Source organism: Danio rerio, chromosome 25 (assembly GCF_049306965.1).
Source record: "Danio rerio strain Tuebingen ecotype United States chromosome 25, GRCz12tu, whole genome shotgun sequence".
Taxonomy (NCBI): Eukaryota; Metazoa; Chordata; class Actinopteri; order Cypriniformes; family Danionidae; genus Danio; species Danio rerio.
Genome location: NC_133200.1, coordinates 6,412,208 through 6,433,037, shown reverse-complemented (window position 1 = coordinate 6,433,037; position 20,830 = coordinate 6,412,208). Strand labels below are relative to the sequence as shown.

The window sequence follows — 20,830 nt, the reverse complement described above, 5'->3', positions numbered from 1 at the left end:
GATACTCGTTTATGCATATTTTTGTAGCAGGGGGTAAAGCCACTACATTTCCCAGGATGCCACACTAATGCACCTCCGGATCGGCTTTGTCCAGGCGTACGCTGGGAAATGTAGTCCGCCTTGTATATTCAGTTCCCACCGTCCCCAACGCGAAAGATGCCGGCGGTTCATCACAAATTATTACTCGAGGAGGCCCTGCAGGACAGTCCGCAGGTAAACAATTGTTTGCTGGATCACTGTGCAACGCTTTAGCACTCAAACTGTTTGCATTTGTGCGTTTTGCGTTGCAGACGCGTGTCTGTCGCTGGTCGCAGCGCGTCTGTGTAAGCTAACCTGAATAAAACATCAAAAGTTTGAGCCAAATGAAGTGAAGGATCACCTCAGCTCGTTTAGTTAACGTAACTGCATGTGTAGGTTCATTTCTAAAGAGCTGCTTTCTCAAATAAAGGCCATAGAAGAGACGCAGCGTGCACGTATGTTGGTCATATGTTTATAAATATTAGTGACGCGTGTAAAATATACGAGCGTCTGACGCTAAAAAAACCGCGTTGTGCTCTATGCTTTTTGGATTTAAAGTTGTAATTGTGTTGCTGGTAGTTAAGTTGTGAATGAAATCGGCCTGTATGGGCGTACTGTGGTGTTGTTTAGGTGGTCAAACCCACTTATGTCTGATACTAATACATTTCAGCACGTATCTTATTTGAAACATCAACGTCATATTAAAACAACAACAAATTGTCGTCATATTAGCGTCTAACATGTATGAGAAATCCAGTGAAAGGTTTCTAAGAAAGTCTTTCGTCTATTATTTTATGCATTATATGTGTTTTGCCTGCAATAAATCTAAACAGGCCTAATTTGCATGTTCATGGTGTTGCAGTTCATCAAACAGTCCAGCCTCTCCCACATACTTGTGATATTCTGACTGAACTAATGATTTACTTCATAAGCAAGAGTTATTTATCTGAGTCATCACAGCCCATAATGCTCTGTGCTGGAGATTGTGAACATACAGGTAGTCTTCGCCTGGTCAATTGCTTTGTTTGCATATTAGAAACACACCCAGTCTGTGCTGAGCACACCTGCGCTTGCACCCATCATGCTTCACTATTAGGGTAAAGTTGCTTTCATTGTCGCACATTTGGACTTTCTCCATTCTAAATAGTGAACTCACATTAGCAGCCAATGACAATCAAGAGACAGCATTACTAGCAGTCAATTAAAAAGAGGTAATGTTGTTTTGAAGTCATATTTACATGCAATTTATTGACCGAAATATACAAAGTAGTGGAATAAACCTTAAAAAATTGATTAAAATGAATGAACGTACGAATATAAGACCAACTTTACCTCAATAACTTCACACCACACCTGTGCTAACACTCATAGCTAGCAAAAAAAATAATTTGCTATTCATTTGCTCACCTTGAGTCTTCAGTTGAGCATTAAAGAAAGCTTTTAGCAGTTCTCGATTATTCATGCAAATTAATGGCTACCAACATTCTGAGAGTCTAAAAAACTACATACAGGCAAAACAAAATGATTACCTGTGGCTTCTGGTGATACATTGAGCTCTTTTGAAACAAAATCAAGCAGAAAGCGGACATTATTTCATGTTGTTTTGCTTCACAAGACATTATATTGTTAGTTTTCATGGTTTTTTTTACTGTAAAAATGATGATTGATCGATTAATCAGTACTTTGTGAATCAACAAGCATCACAGTTTCAGCTAAAAATCTTTCATTTCTACTAAAGAAAAAAATAAATCTACTTCTTAGATGACCTGCGGCTGAGTGCATGAACAGCTGGTTTTCTTTCTCATCACTGTTCCCTTTAAGTACGCTGTTAGTAACATGGTTTCATGCGTTCTGTATTGATTGCTGTTTCAGACGAGGTCCTTGCTCAGTGTGTTCGAGGAGGATGCAGGAACTCTCACAAACTACACAAACCAGCTGCTCCAGTCTATGCAGAGAGTGTTTGGAGCACAGGTACACGCATTTCTACGTTGACCTGAACAGCGAAGTGTTGTGTACTTCTTCTTTATCATGCACAATTTATCATTTCAGTTCAATTTCTCTTAGTTTCTAATGCACTTTTTAAAGTGTAGATTGTGTCGAAGCAGCTTAACGTAGATGATGAGAGGAAAAGTGTTTTAATGAAAAGGTTTAATTTAGCAAACTCCACCTATGAATCAAGTTTCCTTCTGATGATGTCACCAAGGCACACAGGGGTTGATTTGACTTAAAATATTTGTAAAAGATCTGCTTTGTGTTAATGTGACATGTTTCTGTTCGATATTACATATTCCATGCATACTGCCTCTATAAATAATTGTTATTTTTAAAAAGAATTTTACATGTGGCCCTTCACTTAGTTTGCAAAACTTGATGTGGCCCTCAGGTCTAAAATGTTCACCCACCACTGCTCTAGCGTCTGTCGCTGGAGCACCATTTTAGGTCAGAGGAGTGAGGTTTACCTGCATAGCACTTTGCTAGCTTGCCTTCGTTACACTCACCCCTAGTGGTGTCACGATTTCGATTTTTAATCGAAATCGATCGAAATTTATGCTCAATTTCGATTATCGAATCAAAAAATAGAATCGTCGATGCTGCCACGCCACCATGTCACGTCAGCTTGGCTTGCCAAGCGGGAAAAAACAGGCTTGTTGAAGTGCTTGTTGAACTGCAGAAGCAGGAGACCCGTCGACAGAGCTTAAACCCTCTCCTCTTTCAATGAAGTCGCCGGTGTGGAAGTATTTTGGATTTCCAGTGAGTTATGTTGACAACGTTCGTGTTGTCGACAAAAAAAAAACACAGTTCCGCAAGCTCTGCTATGTACGTATTACGTATGGGTTCGTCCGATAGACAACACCGGCATCGCGATCCTCCGCCCGCCCCAGTTGCAAATCCGCTCGCGAAAAGTACACACTCAGGCCCTGTTTACACTGTCTTTGTTTTTAAATGGCATTTTAGAACGACAACGATTTGACATCCACAGTGGCGTGTAGTGTTTCTGAGCAGCCCTCCTTCCTCTCTTCCTCTGACACACACACACAGACGCACACACACAGCCATGGGCTCGAGACAGCGGGTTCAGGCAGTCAGAGGATCAGTAGACTGCTTCAATCTTTCACTCACTTGTACTTAGTCATTTTAGCGAACACCTCAGATACTGTTGGCTGTGCGTCTTTTTTACCGACGCCATTATAACGACACAGATCACTGCCTATTCACGAGTCCCGCAGAAAAAGTGATTGACAGGTGGTAATTATGTATGTATCTTGCCTTTATTCATTTACTGTATGATTTGTTTATGGGTAAAACAAAGACCATGCAGGTCAAGTAGTTTAAACGGTAGGCTACAAATAATTAATTGGTCATTAATTAATTAATTATTCTTAATCGAAAATGTAATCGAATCGAGGAGGATCGTGACACCCTTACTCACCCCCCTAAATCTCACTCCCATCCCAAATGAGCCCCTATGTGTAACTCACTAGTCCTACTGCACCCAACCTGGTCTGAACTGGGATCGAACCGGTGATTATGGGAGTCGGTTGCTCTAACAAGGAGGTTAAAGAACATGGCCAGCACCTTTTGTGTCCAGAGGAGTGATGTTTACCTGCATAGCACTTTGCTAGCTGGCCTTCGTTACACTCACTCCCATCCCGGACGAGCCCCCACGTGTTACCCCCCATTCCTACTGCACCCAACCCGTTCTGAGATGGGATCGAACGGGTGATTCTTTATATGGGAGTCGATTACTCTAACAAGGAGGCTAAAGACCATTCCCTCTAGCGTCTGTCACCTTTAGAGGTCAGAGGAGTGAGGTTTACCTGCATAGCACTTTGCTAGCTGGCCTCCGTTACAACTAGAAACGACTTTACTGACAAAATGTGCATAAAAATACGGCTTGAATAATAATTTAACCCTGAATATGTAAATACAGACCCTTAATATATGCTGAATATTTTAAGTTTGACAAGTACAAGAATATAGTATACAAATCTAGAATAATAGTTTATTTAGTATGTGTTTATATATATACATAACAGATTCTCACAAAGATGCCCACAGTTAAAATGTTGAGATTTTGTTGTCTGTGTTAGCATAACTGTGTGTGTGTGTGTGTGTGTGTGTGTGTGTGTATAATAATATGTAAATGAATGTGCTGTGCAGAATGAAATGGCTCTGGCGACCGAACAGCTTTCGAAGCAGCTGTTGGAGTACGAGAAGCAGGTGAGCGCTGTGATGAGGAATTCTGGGATATTCTGGATGTCTGATGTGTTTCTCATCAGTCTGACCTGATGCTCTGTGTACATGTGTGTGTGTGTGTGTGTGTGTGTGTGCAGAACTTTGCTCTGGCCAAAGGAGATGAAGAGGTGATCAACACTTTACAGCAGTTCGCCAAGAGTGTGGAAGAGGTGAGTGAGAGAGCGTGTGTGTGCGTGCGTGCATGTGTGTGTGTGCTTGTGTGTGTTTATGTGACCGAGTGAATGCATTTGTGAGAGGTCGAGAGTGTGTGTCTGTGTGCGAGTGTGCAGACTGTGCAGGTGCATCTATGGATTTACATGTAGGCATGTGAGTGTGTGTTTGTGAGTGTGCATAGTGAGTGAGTGCATGTGTGTCTGCATATGTCTGTGAGTGTGTGTGCTTGAGTGAGGGCATTTGTGTGTGTTTTTTGAGAGTATGCGTGTGTGAGTCAGTGTACATGCAAGCAAGCTTGTGTATGTGTGTGTGTGTGTGCGTGCATGCGTTTGGGTTTTTGCGATAATGCGAGTGTGTGTTTGTGAGTGGATGCGTATGTCTGTGTGCATGCTTCAGGGAGTGTGTGTGTGCTTGCATGAGTGTACGTTTGTGCTTGCACGTGAGTGTGTATGCCTGTTTGTGATTTTATGCGTGCATGAGTGTGTTTGTGTCTGTTTGGGCCTGCATGAGTGTGTGTTTGTTGTTTGTTTATGTGTGTGTGAGTGAGTGAGTGTGCGTGCATAACTATGTGTTTGTGAGTGGGCAGGCATGTGTGTTTTTGCGTGCAGGCATATGAGTGTGTGTGTGTGTGTGCGTACATGCTTGAGTGAGTGTGCGGGTATGTGAATGAGTGTGTGCTTGCATGCGTGAGTGTGTTTGTGTGCATTTGTAGGTGCATGACTTTGTGTGCATGGATGCATGTGAGTGTGTTTGTGTCTGTCTGTGAGTGTGTCTATCTGTGTGTGTGTGTGTGTGTGTGTGTCCATCAGTGTAGCGATCATCTGCTCTGTGCTGCTGCTCACAGGCAGGAGGTCTGATGTTTGCCAAGATGGCGAGATCACCTGGTCAGATGACCTTCAGCCCAATCACATGACCTTCACCACACGCCTCATACTGTGCTAAATTTTAGTTCATGTTACTCAGGCTAAAAAGTAAAGCATTAACAGTTCAGAGTGATTCTCCGTTTCCTGCACTGTCATTAATGATAATGTTTTAATAGTATCTAATTAACATCTGTTGGTTTCTCTCTCCAGCTGAACGCTCTGCACTCTGAACTGTCCACTCAGATCGCGGATAAGATGGTGTTTCCCATGGTGCAGTTCAGAGAGAAGGACCTCACTGGTACAGTCTCATAGCGGTTTCCTTCAGCATTCATTTGAATTGTTTGCATTTGATCATTGAATATTGAAGTGTTTGTATTTTCTGATCATACATTTTTTATATTAGTTTTTTTTTTGCTTAATTCTCACAGTGAAAGGCAAAATTATTAGCTCTCCTGTGAGTTTTTATTATTCAAAAATTCCTTAAGTTTTTCTTAACAGAGCAAATAAGTTATGTATTATTTCATATAGCAATTTTTACTTCTGTCGTGTTTAGAAGTCTTAAGCCTGGTTTATACTTCTGCGTCAAGAGACTGGCGTAACCCACCGTGCATGCAACGCGCATGGCTGTGCATTTATACTTCTGCGCGCTGTCTCTGTTGGTCTGCATTAACACTTCCGAAACGCTAGTTGGCAGTGAGGTGTAAATGTTCCTCTGTGTCGAGTTTCTTCACTGTTGTTTTGCTTTTCCTGAACACTTCCGGGATGTACAAGTGGCTCAAACTCGCTCATTTTGAGGCAGGAACCGGCGGACGAGCAACAACTTTAACTATGAGGTAAACACAAAACAAAACTTTCCATCCGGAGCTCCTACACGGGACTCCACACTTGTAAACAATCACTCGCGCCATTCGCGCGGCTCTCGGTCCCACCCAAACTCGTCAGCGCTACCAAGCCGACCAATCACAGAGCTTGAGCTACGCGTTGTTGCGACGTGTAGTTACATTTTTTGAGAGGTGCACGTCAGCGACGCCGATGGCCACGGCGAAGGGCTATGCGTCAGCGCCGTAACATACGCCGGTGTTTGACGCAGAAGTATAAATCAGCCTTTAGGCCGTACTCACACTATGTACAGTTGCTTTGAACCGGGCCAAGGCACGCTTGCCCCCCCTCCCCCGTTGGCCCGCACTCACATTGCATTCGAGCCCGAGCACGCTTATGTCATCGATGATGTGCTGTTCAGTTTAACAAAGGTAAAGCAATCTCGCTCAGCACAGTTTACATTTATTTAGTTATATCGGTTTAGGCGTTTGACATGCGGTGACACGCAGTCAAATATTTCGCCGAACAGATCAGCAACTTTCGACGCTCATAAACAATCATAACGTTCTCGTGCTGCAGGAATTAAGAGGTCTGCTGAAGGTGACAGCTGTCGTGCAGTGAGGGGTTTGCGTCTTTAATAAACTACAACAGTTTGTGTTCACTGAACAGTAAGAATGATTAATAAATCCATATGAAACAGTCCTTTAAAAGTTACGTCTCATCTTTAGTTTCGGGCTTTGCACTTTGCACTCACACTACAAGCGTACCGCGCCAAAGCCCAAGTGAACCGCGCTCTGGCACACCTCTTCCAACCGGGCCAGTGCTGGCCAACTGAACCGCGCCTGAGCCTGATTCAGAGCACTCACACAGCTCGGTTCACTTGGGCACTACGCTTGTAGTGTGAGTGCCGAAACTAAAGACCTTCACGGCCAATAAAAGTTTCATTTCTGTTGAGTTGCAAATCAGCGCTGTTTAAGAACGTGCTCAACAGCGCTTACATTTTAGCAGGAAATGGACGTTTTTAAAATTACGGTATCGATTGGTATCAAATTCCAGAACCATGACAACACCAGTATATATCAGTGTTTTTTATTATTTTGATCTAGCTGATGTAGCTTGCCTTTAAAACTCTCCAATTATTTAGTTATAGTTATTTTCACTTATATTGCTACTCTTTTTTTTATATTTATTTATTTTTTTTACATGTGTTTTTATTTCACCAATGAGAAGTTGATGAAGCTGAGATGTGTGTGTGTGTGTTTTTTTAGAGATCAGCACACTGAAGGAGATTTTCAGCATCGCCACTGATGGTATAAAGATCGTAATATAATTTTATTAAAAGTGGATCACAGAAAAATATTTCTAGTACAAATACAAATCCTTCCCCTGTCTGTGTTGGTCTCCTCAGAGCACGAAGCCGCCATGGTGAAATACAGCCGTTTGCCTAAAAAAAGAGAAAACGAGAAGGTAAATGTCAATGCTGAGCTGTTAAACTGAGCTGAGCTGTTTGTGTATGTGTTGTGCACATGTGTGTGTGTGTGTGTGTGTGTGTGTGTGTGTGTGTGTGTGTGTTTAGTTATTTATGCAACATTTTGAAGACCAAATATCCACACAAGCATGGGAAAATGTTTACCTTGTCATTTTTACCGTGCGTGTTTGATTATTTGATCTCCACACAACCATGGTAAATCTGTCATTTTACCATGCTTTATTAGATATTTGGTCTCCACACAACAGTGTTAAAATCTGTCATTTTACCATGCTCATTTGGATATTTGGTCTCTATACAATTATGGTAAAATCTGTCATTTTACCATGCTTCTTTGATTATTTGGTCTCCACACAATCATAGTAAAATCTGTCATTTTACCATGCTTCTTTGATTTTTTTTGGTCTCAACACAACCATGGTAAAATCTGTCATTTTACCATGCTCATTTGGATATTTGGTCTCCATACAACCATGGTAAAATCTGTCATTTTACCATGCTTCTTTGATTATTTGGTCTCCACACAACCATGGTAAAATCTGTCATTTTACCATGCTTCTTTGATTTTTTTGGGTCTCAACACAACCATGGTAAAATCTGTCATTTTACCATGCTCATTTGGATATTTGGTCTCCATACAACCATGGTAAAATCTGTCATTTTACCATGCTTGTTTCAATATTTGGTCTCCATGCAACCATGGTAAAATCTGTCATTTTACCATGCTTCTTTGATTATTTGGTCTCCACACAACCGTAGTAAGTCTGTCATTTTACCATGCTTGTGCGGATACTTGGTCTCTGAAATGCTCAGAAGCATGGTAAATCTATCATTTTTACCATTGTGTGTTCAGCCTTGAATTTAAACAACTAAAATATGTTTGTCTGAAAGTGAAATGCATTTGGTCAGTATAAACACAATAGAAGTGAATAGAAAGTCCCCAGAATTCACTAAAACTAATTTACTGTGTGTGTGTGTGTGTGTGGACAGGTGAAAGCGGAGGTGGTGCGAGAGGTGGCGTATTCGCGCAGGAAGCAGCACCAGGCAGCAATGCAGTATTATTGTGCTCTGAATGCGCTGCAGTACAGGAAGAGAGTGGCCATGCTGGAGCCCATGCTGGGATACACACACGCTCAGGTCATACTCCAAACTACACACTAGTCTGATCAGGACTGTTTAATCCTGTTTGATCTGACTTTATATCTCGTTTATGAGCAGTCCAGATGAACGTTTATCAATCCTCTTTGATTTCCACAGATCAATTTCTTCAAGAAGGGAATGGAGCTGGTGTCTAAGAAGCTGGACAGTTTTCTCAACTCGGTGTCCAACATGAATGAGAGGTACCACACTTTGCTTCTTACTTGACCTACAGTCTGTGTGTGTGTGAATGGCTCTGTCCTGCGATTGGCTCATTCTGCTCTGTTCTTTGACTCGCTGCGTTCCACTCCACTTACACACACACACTTGTCAACTTCCCTTCACTTGTTCCCTCTGGGGAGTGCCTGCTGACATTTTAAAGTGTGTTCTACTTCATCAAGTGTATGAGAGACGTCAGATTGGAGCCTCAAATTGGACCAAGGGAGCGTGTCGGCTTTATATGTCTACTACATACCCACATGATTGCGGTTGTGTAACAGTGTAGTTCTCCAGTGCTCAAGGGTTTAGGGCATTACATTTAAACCCATTCAGATGCTCCACCAGTAGTGGACACTTGTGTAAGGTAATCAGTGATGTATATCAGAGTGAACGAGACTGAGGGAGGTTAGTGAGTGAAGGGGATTAAAAAAATGGACTGGAATGCAGCCATTGGCTCCTGTTCTGTGCTCTGTGATTGGCTCACTTGGTGTGCTTTCTTTCTGATTGGCTCCAGCTCTGCGTCTTTGATTGGATGCTGTGCTTGGATAGGCTCAATCTGCTCTGTCTCTGTGATTGGTTCACTCTGTGTGCTCTCTGTGATTTGCTTAAGCTCCTCGCTTTGTACTGATGATTGGCTTCTGCTCTGTCTGTGATTGGCTCACGTTCTGTTCTGTGATTGGCTCAAGATTTGTGGTTTGTGTCTATGATTGGATCACAATCTGTGATTGGCTCATTCTGTTCATGTTGCTGACTTGTACTTTGTGCTCTATGGTTAACGCATTCTGCCTTTTGATTGGCTAATTCTGCTTGGTGTCTGTGATTGGCTCACACTTTCCTTTGTGCTCCTCCTGTTCTGTGATTGGTTCTCACTCTGTCTCTCTGCTTATATCCTCTTTTGTGGTCTATGATTGGCTCTTTTTGCTCCATGTCTGTGATTGGCTCACGCTTTCCTTAGTGCTCATTCTGCTCTGTGATTGGTTCTCACTCTGTGTCTGTAATTCCCTGTTATGTAGTCTGATTGGCTCAAGCTCTGTGTTTATGATTGGCTCATTTTGCTCACTGTCTGTGATTGGCCCACACTTTCCTTTGTGCTCCTCCTGATTGGTTCTCGCTCTGTCTCTCTGCTTATATCCTCTTTTGTGGTCTATGATTGGCTCATTTTGCTCCATGGCTGTGATTGGCTCACGCTTTCCTTTGTGCTCATTCTGCTCTGTGATTGGTTCTCACTCTGTGTCTCTGTTATTTCCTGTTTTGTAGTCTGTGATTGGCTCAAGCTCTGTGCTCTGTTTATGATTGGCTCATTTTGCTCTGTGTCTGTGATTGGCCCACGCTTTCTTTTGTACTCCTTCTGTTCTCTGATTGGCTCTCAGTCTGTCTCTCTGCTTATATCCTGTTTTGTATTCTGTGATTGGCTCAAGCTCTGCTCTGTTTATGATTAGATTGACTCACACTTTGTGCTCTGTGATTGGCTCATATTGCTCTGTGATTGGTTCAGACTGCGCTGTGATTGGCTCATAGTGTTCTCTCCTCTTCAGCATCGAGTCTCAGTTGGAAATTGACGCAGAGGTGATGCGCTCGTCTCAGAGAGAGCTGCTGTCTGTGGACGACTCCGTCTACATGCCCGACCACGATCAAGCCGCCGTCAGCCGTGCCCTCATCCAGAAAGCCGGTTACCTTAACATCAGGAAGTACGACTCTCTTTACACTCATCATATGCTGATATTTAATATGTGGTGATTATTCACATGCACAATATTGATATCATTGACATTATTTATTATTTCACCGTTAAGAACATTCACATTGTATTTGCTGGGGTGTTCATCACAGTGCAAAATGCTTGGAGACTAGTGATGGGAAGTTCAGATCATTTTACTGACTCGGATCTTTGAGTCTCGTTCATCGAGATGAACGAATCTTTTTCCGAGTCATTTCGTTCATTTGGTTCAATTTGCCAAAATATTATTAAAATGTTACGAATTGCTTCCAAACACATCTACAACTAGCCCGAAAGGTTGATCACATAGCAAATAAGTCATAAATAGAATACTTTAAGAAGGAGAAAATAATAATACATTGTTTACCTGCTCTTTTGGCTATGAAGGTATTGTTGTCTCTTTGCTCAGCTCACCTCTTCATGTCTTCAAATGTCAGTGGTTTGTTCATGATACACTGACAGTCACATATAACCTTAACCAATCGATAGTCGATAGGAGCCATGATGATTAGTTCACATTTCAATTCAATTCTTTTTCCGGCTCTAATGATTGGCCCGTGAGGAATGATTGACTCGATCCCGATAGAGGACCCGAGAGATGAACGGTTCAATTCTTTTTCCGGCTCTAAACGCATATGATTGGCTTCTGCTTTTCTGCGATGAACGACTCAAAAGTCTTGAAATGAACGCTACCACCTGCACAAATGTGCGCATGCGCGGATGAACGAATCACTCCATGAGAGGACTCGTAGTTCCCGAGTCATATTGAAGATTCGTTCAAAATGATCAAATCATGAACGACCCATCACTATTGGAGACTTATTTTTATTTACATTATTTCATTTTATCTATACTTTAGAAGCCAAAGTTTAGCTTAATAGTTCATACATGAGCATTTTGAAATGTGGTCTCCTCATACTTCAGCCTCCACATCAAAAAGCAAAGAAGGTCAAGATGCTGCAGGATTGGCCAGACCAGTCACCATACATGTTTGAGCATGTCTGGGGTACGATTAAGGAGGAGGCGTTGAAGATGAATTTAAATAATCTTGATGAACTCTGGGAGTCCTGCAAGAACGCTTTCCTTGCCAGATGACTTTATTAATCAGTGATTTGAGTCATGTCAGAGATGTATGGATGCAGTCCTCCAAGCTCATGATGGAGTCAGACACAATACTCATTCTTTCTCCTCTGCAGCATGACTTTATATTCTGTACTGTACATTATTTTTGTTAAGTGACTTTTTGTCTCAGCAAAGTCAGACCTTACTGTCAAAATTAAATAATTAAAAAGCAAGGCATGATCATGTTTTATTTTGGCAAAATAACCGTAATCTAGAGGCCTTTTCCTTTCATATAAGCCACTTCTGATACCAAATGATCAACTAGAAGTCAATTTATTATTTGCTTTTCCTAAAACTTGTATAGGCGACAAGACTTTTGTCAGGTAGTGTAATGTTGTCATAAAAAAACCCTGTACATATAGGAATGGTATAACAGACAGTGTTAGCAGTTGTAAAACCTTTTCCCAAACCATGGTAAACCTTAAAACTTCAGACCTGATGGATGTTGTGTGTGTCGTGCAGTAAGACAGGTCTGGTGACGACGGCGTGGGACCGGCTCTTCTTCTTCACTCAGGGTGGGAATCTGATGTGTCAGCCGCGGGGCGCAGTGGCCGGCGGGATGGTTCTGGATCTGGACAACAGCTCCGTTATGGCCGTGGATTGTGAGGATCGACGATACTGCTTCCAGATCACTTCACCCAACGGCAAAACGTATGCATATCATCTGAATCCTGTGCTTGTAGTGTGTGTGTGTGTGCTAAGGTTTAATCCAGCTTTCAGTGAGTTTTTAACAATGTAAATTAAAGGGGTAGTTCACCCAAAACTAAAAAAAATTGAGTTTGATCTAGCTAAGAATGTTTTAAAAGCTGAAAGAAAGAGGGAGCTCACCCAAAGATGAAAACTGTCATCATTTACTCATCCTACACTTCAGATTTTTTGTTCTATTGAACACAAAGGAATATATTGTGCAGTATGTTGAAGACACTAATGGCCCGTTTCCACTGAGTGGTACAGTACGGTTTGGTTTGGTAGGCTTTTATGGCCGTTTCCACTGTCAAAAGGCATACCGAAACGGTACCAAACAGGAGAAAGGGTACCAAAAGGCGGAGCTACACGCACAGCTGAGCGCTATTGGTTTAAAGAGATACGTCATTCGCTTACGCAACAAGTCAGAATGAAAACAAAAACGCCAAGTTGAAAATACACAGCCGAGAAATTACAGCAGAATTATATATACATATAATAACGAGCCATGGTTGACCCAGGCTCAAACAAACCTTGTCATTGTCTTGAAGAACAGCCACAAAGCCATGGCGGAGAGCAGAACCATGTGCCTCATAGTTTGTTACGAGCCAGTCTGAAGCGCGAGGATTTTCGCTTTCTTGTTTGCGCTCGCTGCGCATCTACATCTAACGCCTGTTTCACACCGCAAGCGTCAGCGGCGCGTGAGCAGCGCGTGTGTTTTCGGCGTCCATGTTAACAGATTAGAGCTTTCATACCGCACGCAGCAGCAGCGCGTCAGAGCGAGGCGTGAGCGTCGCCGAAGCAGCAGTGCATAGTCTGCAGCGATAGTTTCGGCGCTGGGTCTATTTTTGACGCGCTGCTCACGCTCAATTAAAGTGACAGTGCATTGATAATGACCAAAACACATTGAATGACAGTAAAAAGTAGCAATTTTACCCAATAAATGCGTTAATAATGTCAAATGGTTTATATAGTCATCCAAATGAACTTAAAACGATTAAAAACGGCAAAAAACATTTATTTAGGCCCGAACTACAAAACCAAATGTAAAACTATTTTACTATCAGTTTTGCTTAAGTTGCACACTAGTGTTGTAGGAGAGGGGAAATGGAATATTTACGGGATTTGTAGTCCATAGGGAAGTGTATTGTGGGTAGTGTAGTTCGACACGCATGCTGGATGATGTGAGCTCGCTGTGTTCTGTGCAGCTGAGCAGAGCAAGAAAGTTTTAATCGGCTTTGTTTTATGTTCACTCGAGTTATTCCTACCGGGAGCTGTTTGCTCTGTGAATCTGACAACACGAAAATAAGTAAAAGAATGGCATGCATTGGTTACTTTTGTCCGTCTCATCCTCTGCACGAGCATGAATTAACGAGCTGTTATTCTGCCGCTGGACATCACTGAAGCGGAGAAAGTAACATTAGTTTGATCATGTATAAATATCATTATAACTATATTGTATAAATATGATTATAACTAGGTCTACAGCAACCTGATAATCAAAAAACAAATGACATGATATCACAGGCGATTGTCCTCTGACTGTAGACACTTCTCATATAAGTTAGCTTGAAATGCATACAGTACTATTTGATCTATAAAATTTGTAAAATAAACATTTGCAGGTTAAAGAAACAGCATAGGAACAGCATAAAGTTTATTTGTATATAGAGAGACATGGATAACTAGATAGAATAGACAGAGATAGGTTGATCTCTGCAGCAGCTGCCGAAGAGCTGCGCGCTGCAGACGCAGCTGGTGTGAAAGGCAAACGCCTGCGTGCTGCTACTGCTCGACATACGCGCTGCTCACGCTCTGCTCACGCGCCGCTGACGCTTGCGGTGTGAAACAGGCGTAAAATAACAAACTTCTTGAGCTGATGATAGTAACGTGCGCTTGATTACTGACATGCTTTTGAAACCCAATTCTGTTAGACACTGACAAACATGAGAGTGAAGCGCGGAAAAAAAGGAGAAGCCGGGGGAAAAGGGGGACTTATTTCTTCAGCAAACGTGAACAAACTGCCTTGTTTAAATTTTTATCTTCACCTTTTGGATTAATATGAACTGGAAATGATGGAATTACTCTCTAACATTACTTTCTACACGTGCTGCTGAAGATTACACACACAGATGAGAGGTTTTCATTGACTGTGGGCTATATTTTGTGTTGTTTTAAACCTAAATAAGGACGAAATGTATGATGTGTGTAGTTTTTCTTTATTTGGTTACATATCGGAGATATCAGTCATACACCACGCCCACCAAAAGGGTACCCTTGGTAGTAGTTACTAAGCAAGCCTGATAAAGATGACCTGTACCGTACTGTACCAGCCATTAGGCTATGTTCACACAGCGAGGCTTAGTGCTCAAATCGGATTGTTTTGCATGGCTGTTCACACTGCTGTTATAAATGTGGCCAATATCAGATTTGCAGTGTGAAAAGAGCATGGTCCTAAACTGACCCGCATGCGCAAAAGTGCATTAAGGAGAGCACACAATGTCTAATTATGCATATGTGTATGCTGCATGAGTGAGCACATTGTCAGATCATGCTTATATGATTATTAACCTTTTCACAGACAACTGTGGTGTATTTCATGAACTGTAAAGGGTTGTTCTGCTACTACTAATGTGCATTTGAAACCTAAAATAAGTCTCTTGTGATTGAAAACACTGATCATTTGTGATTTATGACAACCGCGGTGCGTGGGGCTCCAGCGGTGTAGTGAACTCATCAAGGGTTAATGAGAAGCCGCAGGCTGAACTGTGATGGCAGAGTTGATTTATCTGTGTTTGCAGGGTTATTTCACTTTTCTTCGTTATTAACAACAGACATGTGCAGGAGGGTTTGAGTTCTCGAGCACCTGCACTTTTTTTCTCTTGGAGAAAAAGTTTATCCTTAAAATGAAAGTGCATCTCCTCTGCTCACGGATCCCCTATACGCAACACCCCTCTTCGGCTTTGCCATCAACCCATGCCTCAATCGTTAATCATGGGTTCGTTCTTCGTAGCTCGCTTAAATGATCTAAGATGATTTGGCAGATCCTGGATCTGTTCATCTTGATAACTGATCACTGGCTAATTTGGTTCTTCAAACAAGTGAATCAGATTAGAATGTCTGGATGAACTGATCTGAGATCGCTGCGTGTGTTGTTAGGACAGATCTATCGATCCTCGAAATCATGATCCGCAATGCAACCATTGGCTGACGGCACAGAAGCGTAATGACATCATCTGATTAATATTCAGTTATCCATGTGAGCAAAATTACATCAAATTAGCAGCAAACGGTTTGTAAAATATGATGATAAGCAATAACTTTACACCATGTTGTGGGCTGCATGCTTGGCCCTTTCATGTGTCAAGAGCAATTTATTTAGTTTTACAGTTAGAGAGGATTTTCCTTATTATGGTAGTATTATAGTTGCCGGTTTTTAAATCGGTGTAAAGAATAACTGGATGTTTACAAAAGCATTTTGATAATGGTAAAGGCGTCTGCAAATTTAATGAAGTATCACATCACCGTCATATTAACTGTAAAAACATGTTCATGACTGCATAAATGTATTATTGCTTTTAAAAAAAAGTCACATATTGTGCATTTCTATTATCATACACAAATTGTACTGAAACGATCCAAAAAGCTATGACTATAACTTTATATATATATAGTATTTACTATTTTCCCAAGTGTATATAACTACTACTGTAAGAAAATATCAGAATTCTGAACATACTTTCTGTATTATCTTTTCTTGAACTGAGCCGATCTAATCCTGTTTATATTAATTAAACCTGCTTCCGATCAGGTTTGAGCTAGCAGAACTGTTGCTATGACAACAACTCTCGGATCAGCTTTGAAGAACGAAACGAGCCTGGATCGTGTCAAATCGTCAATAACCAAATCCAGCTAACTGAGTAATCCACGTACGAAGAACAGACACCAGATTAATAACTTTGTATAGTCTCCTTGTACAAGTGCCGAGCTTGTACACTGAGACTAATAACCACACACACTGAATTAACTTTGACTGAGGCACCGAATGCGCCGCGACACGGCACACCAGACACTCAGTGATGTGGCAGAAACATAAATTGTCTCGAATTGTAGCGTCACGCATTCCAGAACTCTAAACACAAGCCTCCACCAGGGCAAACACAACGGCGCTGTGGCCGCTGACCTGAAGCTCCGCCGTGTGCACCCCGACAGAAACCCACGCCCAGAACTCTGAAATGCACGTCGCCACGCCACGCAAAAGGTACAAGCAATAATTACGATTACAGCGATAATGTGGAGAATGTTGCTCTTGTGTTGAGCCCAATGAGCCTTTCATCAAAAAATAGAGCGCAGGTGTTCCTTTAGTGATATCGCTTTGACTCACACGCTGAAAATGGCGGACGTGCAACAAGAAACTGAGGATATGATCGTGACGAGAGGCTGTCAATTAATATTGATGGGCGGGGGGACCGCTTTTCTAAGTAAAGTTGCGGTCGGTCTGAAAACCAATCCAATTGGTCCACCGTTTTTATGTTGTTAAATTAGAAAAAAAAAAAAAGGACTGTGTGTGTTTATATCACCCCAATATGACGGTCTATACACAATACTTACACATGTCTGTCCAAACAGTAGATTTTTCACCATAGGTGCCCTTTAAGTTCAACAGAAGGTTTACAGCCACTTGAGTGTGTTGAAATTAGGAACTATCTCCTTAAGGAGCATAGAAATTAACCATTTTTTTTAAAATTTCCTTAAAGGTATTAACTATAACTATAACTAATACCTATAAGGTATTATAGGTTCTCCTATTCCTTTTACACTTTTTACAAAATGAATGTTCAAGTAAGCATTCACAGAATTTTATTTTTAAATACTCTGATGACACAGCCATACTCAGTTTACTTTATGAGAATGATGATATTGCTGTTATCTACCAGTCAGAAATTAGTCAGTTCGTTGAGTGGTGTGATAGAAATAAGCTAAAAATAAATACCAAGAAAACAGAAGAGATGATATTTGACCCAAAGTGTATAGGTGACTATCGTCTAGTGGTTGTACATGGCCATCCTATAACTCAGTCAGAAACCTATAAGCACTTGGGCATTTACATCGACAGTTCTCTCACATGGAAAACACACATTGAGTGGGTTTGTTCTCGTTTACACCAGAGGTTGTATTTTTTACGGAGGTTACGTCTTTTTGAAGTTAACAAGAAGCTCATGATGTTGTTTTATAAAGCCGTTCTTGAAAGCATTGTTAGATTTGGTATCACAGTGTGGTTTGGCAACCTATCGGTTCAGTGTAAATCTAAACTGATGCATCTCTTAAAGACAGAATGGAAAATTGTTGGGCACGATGAATATTTTAATCCTCAAGTTTTATATGAGAAATATGTCCTCAATCAGCTGGAAAGGATTGTGAACGATCCAACTCATTTCTTGTTTCCACATTATGAACTGCTTCCCTCTGGTAGAAGATATAGAGACCCAAAGTGTGGGTTAAACCATTATAAGAGATCCTTTGTACTTGTTTCAGTGGGTTTATTTAACCAGAGCTCTAATCTTAATTAGCATTATAAATTTTATAACTGTTGTATTTTGTATTGTCTTTTTTGCGTGAATGTCTGCAGCAATATGGCGATGCCCATAACAAATCTCCTGTCAAGGACAACAGTTTTACTACTACTACATTAAAAGAGGATTAAATATCACAAAATAAGCATGCAAAAGCTTTCGATCATCTCTGGAAGTGGTTAAAATTGTTGAAGTGTTTCAAAAAAATGTTTCTTTTCTTCTGTTTTCAGATCTCTGATACTTCAAGCTGAGAGTAAGAGGGAATATGAAGAGGTATTTACACACTTGAGAAAAAATACTTGTAAATGTCTGTCTCAAGGCTGATTTATACTTGTGCGTAAAGCGCATGCCTATGGTCCGGCACAGTGGTCGCATAGCCCTCGCCGTGGCTGATGTGCACCTTTGATTGGTAGCACTTATAGGTGTGGGTGGGGTGGAGAGCTGCGCGCCTGATGAAGCGATTGTTTACAAGTGTCAAGTCTTTTGAAGGAGCCTCCAGATGGAAACTGTTGTTTTGTGTTTACCTTATGATTAAAGTTGTTGCATGTCCACTCTGAATGAGTGAGTTTTAGCTACTTGTACATTTAAGGAAGCATTCAGAAGAAACAAAACACCAGTGAAGAAACTCGACACAGAAGAACATGAAAACGGATGATCACTCAATGCAGAAGTATAAACCAGCCTTTAATCGCACCGCAATATACTTTGGGTTGATTGAATGCTTGATTCTGATTGGCTGATAAACATTCTGATGTGTGCAGTTATTTTCTTAATGTTCAATGGCTTGTCGTCAGTTCTCATTGTTCCTCATTTGTTTGTGTCTACAGTGGATTTGCACCCTGAACAACATTTCCAGACAGATTTATCTGACCGACAATCCTGAGGTATTAATAAATCTGTCTGTCGATCTTTAATCTAGTTAAGCTTTTAAATGTCACTTTAAGCGGAGAAGCATCAATCATTAGTATAAACTGTGCTGTTGATTTCAGGCTGTGGCGATCAAGCTCCATCAGACAGCTCTGCAGGCCGTGACTCCCATCACCAGCTTCGAGAAGAGAGCTGAAGGATCTCCAAACCCTGACAGGTAGATAACAACACCTCACGCACATCTCCATATACTCATCCCAATAATCACTTGATTAAGTCAGCGCTGTGTTTGGGGTAGAGCGAAGCCTGGTGGGCTCCCCGTGACCAGTCAAGAAGCTGAGAAATCCTCCGTCAGCCTGGAGCCTGAAGATCTGATTGTTCCAGGAACACCCATACAGTTCGACATCATGCTGCCCGCGTCTGAGTTCCTGGACCAGAACCGAGCCGGAGCCAGGTCACAATACACACAATACAGTGCTGTCAAAACAATCAGTGTTTACATATGTGTGTATATTTGATATAATATGATGTCACTTCGTCAACGAATAAAGATTCATTCGTTCACTTACTCATCCACACACAATCACTCATTCATTCACTTACTCATTCACTTTCTCAATTAATTTATTCTGTTACTCATTCACACTCACTTATTCACTCATTCATCTATTCACTCATTCATTCAGTCACTCATTCACACTCTCTAGTTCACTTTTTCCCTCATTCACCCACTCATTCAGTCACTCACTCATTCACTGATTCATTCACTCATTTATTTATTCACTTACTCATTACCTTATTCATACACTCACTTATTCAGTCACTCATTCATTTATTCACTCACTCATTCAGTCACACAGTCATTTACTTACTCATTTATTTATTCACTTATTCATTAATTCACTCATTCACGCAGTCGTTCATTCATTTACTCACACATTCAGTCACTTACTCACGCATTTGCTCACTCATTCATTTTCTTACTCATTCATTCTCTTATTCGTTCACTCACTAATTTATACTCTTATTCAGTCACTCATTCATTAACTCTAATTCACTCACTCATTCAGTCACTTAATAACTCATTCATTTATTCACTCACTCACGCATTCTTTAATTCACTCATTTACCCACTCGTTCATTTATTCACTCACACATTCACACTCACTTATGCAGTCACTCACTCACTCACTAATTCACTCATTCATTTATTTACTCACTCATTCAATTACTTATGCACTCATTCAGTCACCCACTAACTCATTAATTCGCTCATTCATTTACTATCACTCATCCATTCACTCACTTTCATTTATTCACACTCACTCATTCAATCAGTCACTCACTTATTCACTCACTCATTCATCTATTCAGTCACTCACTTATTCACTCACTCTTTCAGTCACACTCATTTACTCATTCATTAATTCACTCATTAGCTCACTCATTTATTCACTCAATCATCTATTAAGTCACTCATTTATTCACTCACTTATTCATTAATTCACTCACTCTTTCACTCACTCATTTAGTCAGTCACTAATTAATTCACTCATTCATTTACTCACTCGCATTCATTCACTCATTCATTCATTTACTCTCTTATTCACTCACTCGTTCACTCTCATTTACTGACTTGTTCATTCACTTACAAGTTTATTCACTCACTCATTCACTCGCTCTTTCATGCGTTAATTCACTCACTCATTCCAGTGAAGAACTGGAAAAAACAAGTGAACATTTTGTGACCAGAGCAGTAGTCAGAATCCTCCACGTTGAACCTGCTGTTGATTTTCACTCTGGCAGATGAAGAAATGAATACAGTGAAATGAATGAATGATGTTTTTGACTTCAGTATCGCTGTTTTAAGGTGTTGTATTGAAGTTGTAAATACAGCAGAGCAGAGTAAACT

At 41.0% G+C, this 20,830-nt stretch overlaps 1 protein-coding gene across 3 annotated transcripts in view; it reads left to right on the top strand.

Moving 5' to 3' along the window:
* Window positions 1–112: 112 nt before the first annotated feature.
* The window catches only part of appl2 (adaptor protein, phosphotyrosine interaction, PH domain and leucine zipper containing 2), a 28,154-nt gene continuing 7,436 nt past the window's right edge, over window positions 113–20,830 (top strand). Inside the window, exons 1-15 of one of the 3 annotated variants that reach the window (XR_012399738.1) lie at window positions 113–213; window positions 1,891–1,989; window positions 4,180–4,239; window positions 4,353–4,424; window positions 5,502–5,589; window positions 7,379–7,420; window positions 7,519–7,577; window positions 8,590–8,736; window positions 8,857–8,939; window positions 10,491–10,643; window positions 12,257–12,445; window positions 18,282–18,324; window positions 18,879–18,935; window positions 19,041–19,135; window positions 19,217–19,372. Coding sequence is in view for 2 of the 3 variants with exons in the window: in NM_001128075.1 (NP_001121547.1) it covers window positions 157–213; window positions 1,891–1,989; window positions 4,180–4,239; window positions 4,353–4,424; window positions 5,502–5,589; window positions 7,379–7,420; window positions 7,519–7,577; window positions 8,590–8,736; window positions 8,857–8,939; window positions 10,491–10,643; window positions 12,257–12,445; window positions 18,282–18,324; window positions 18,879–18,935; window positions 19,041–19,135; window positions 19,217–19,372 (1,400 nt within the window). In the remaining variant the exon portion in view is untranslated. 3 annotated transcript variants of the gene reach the window in all.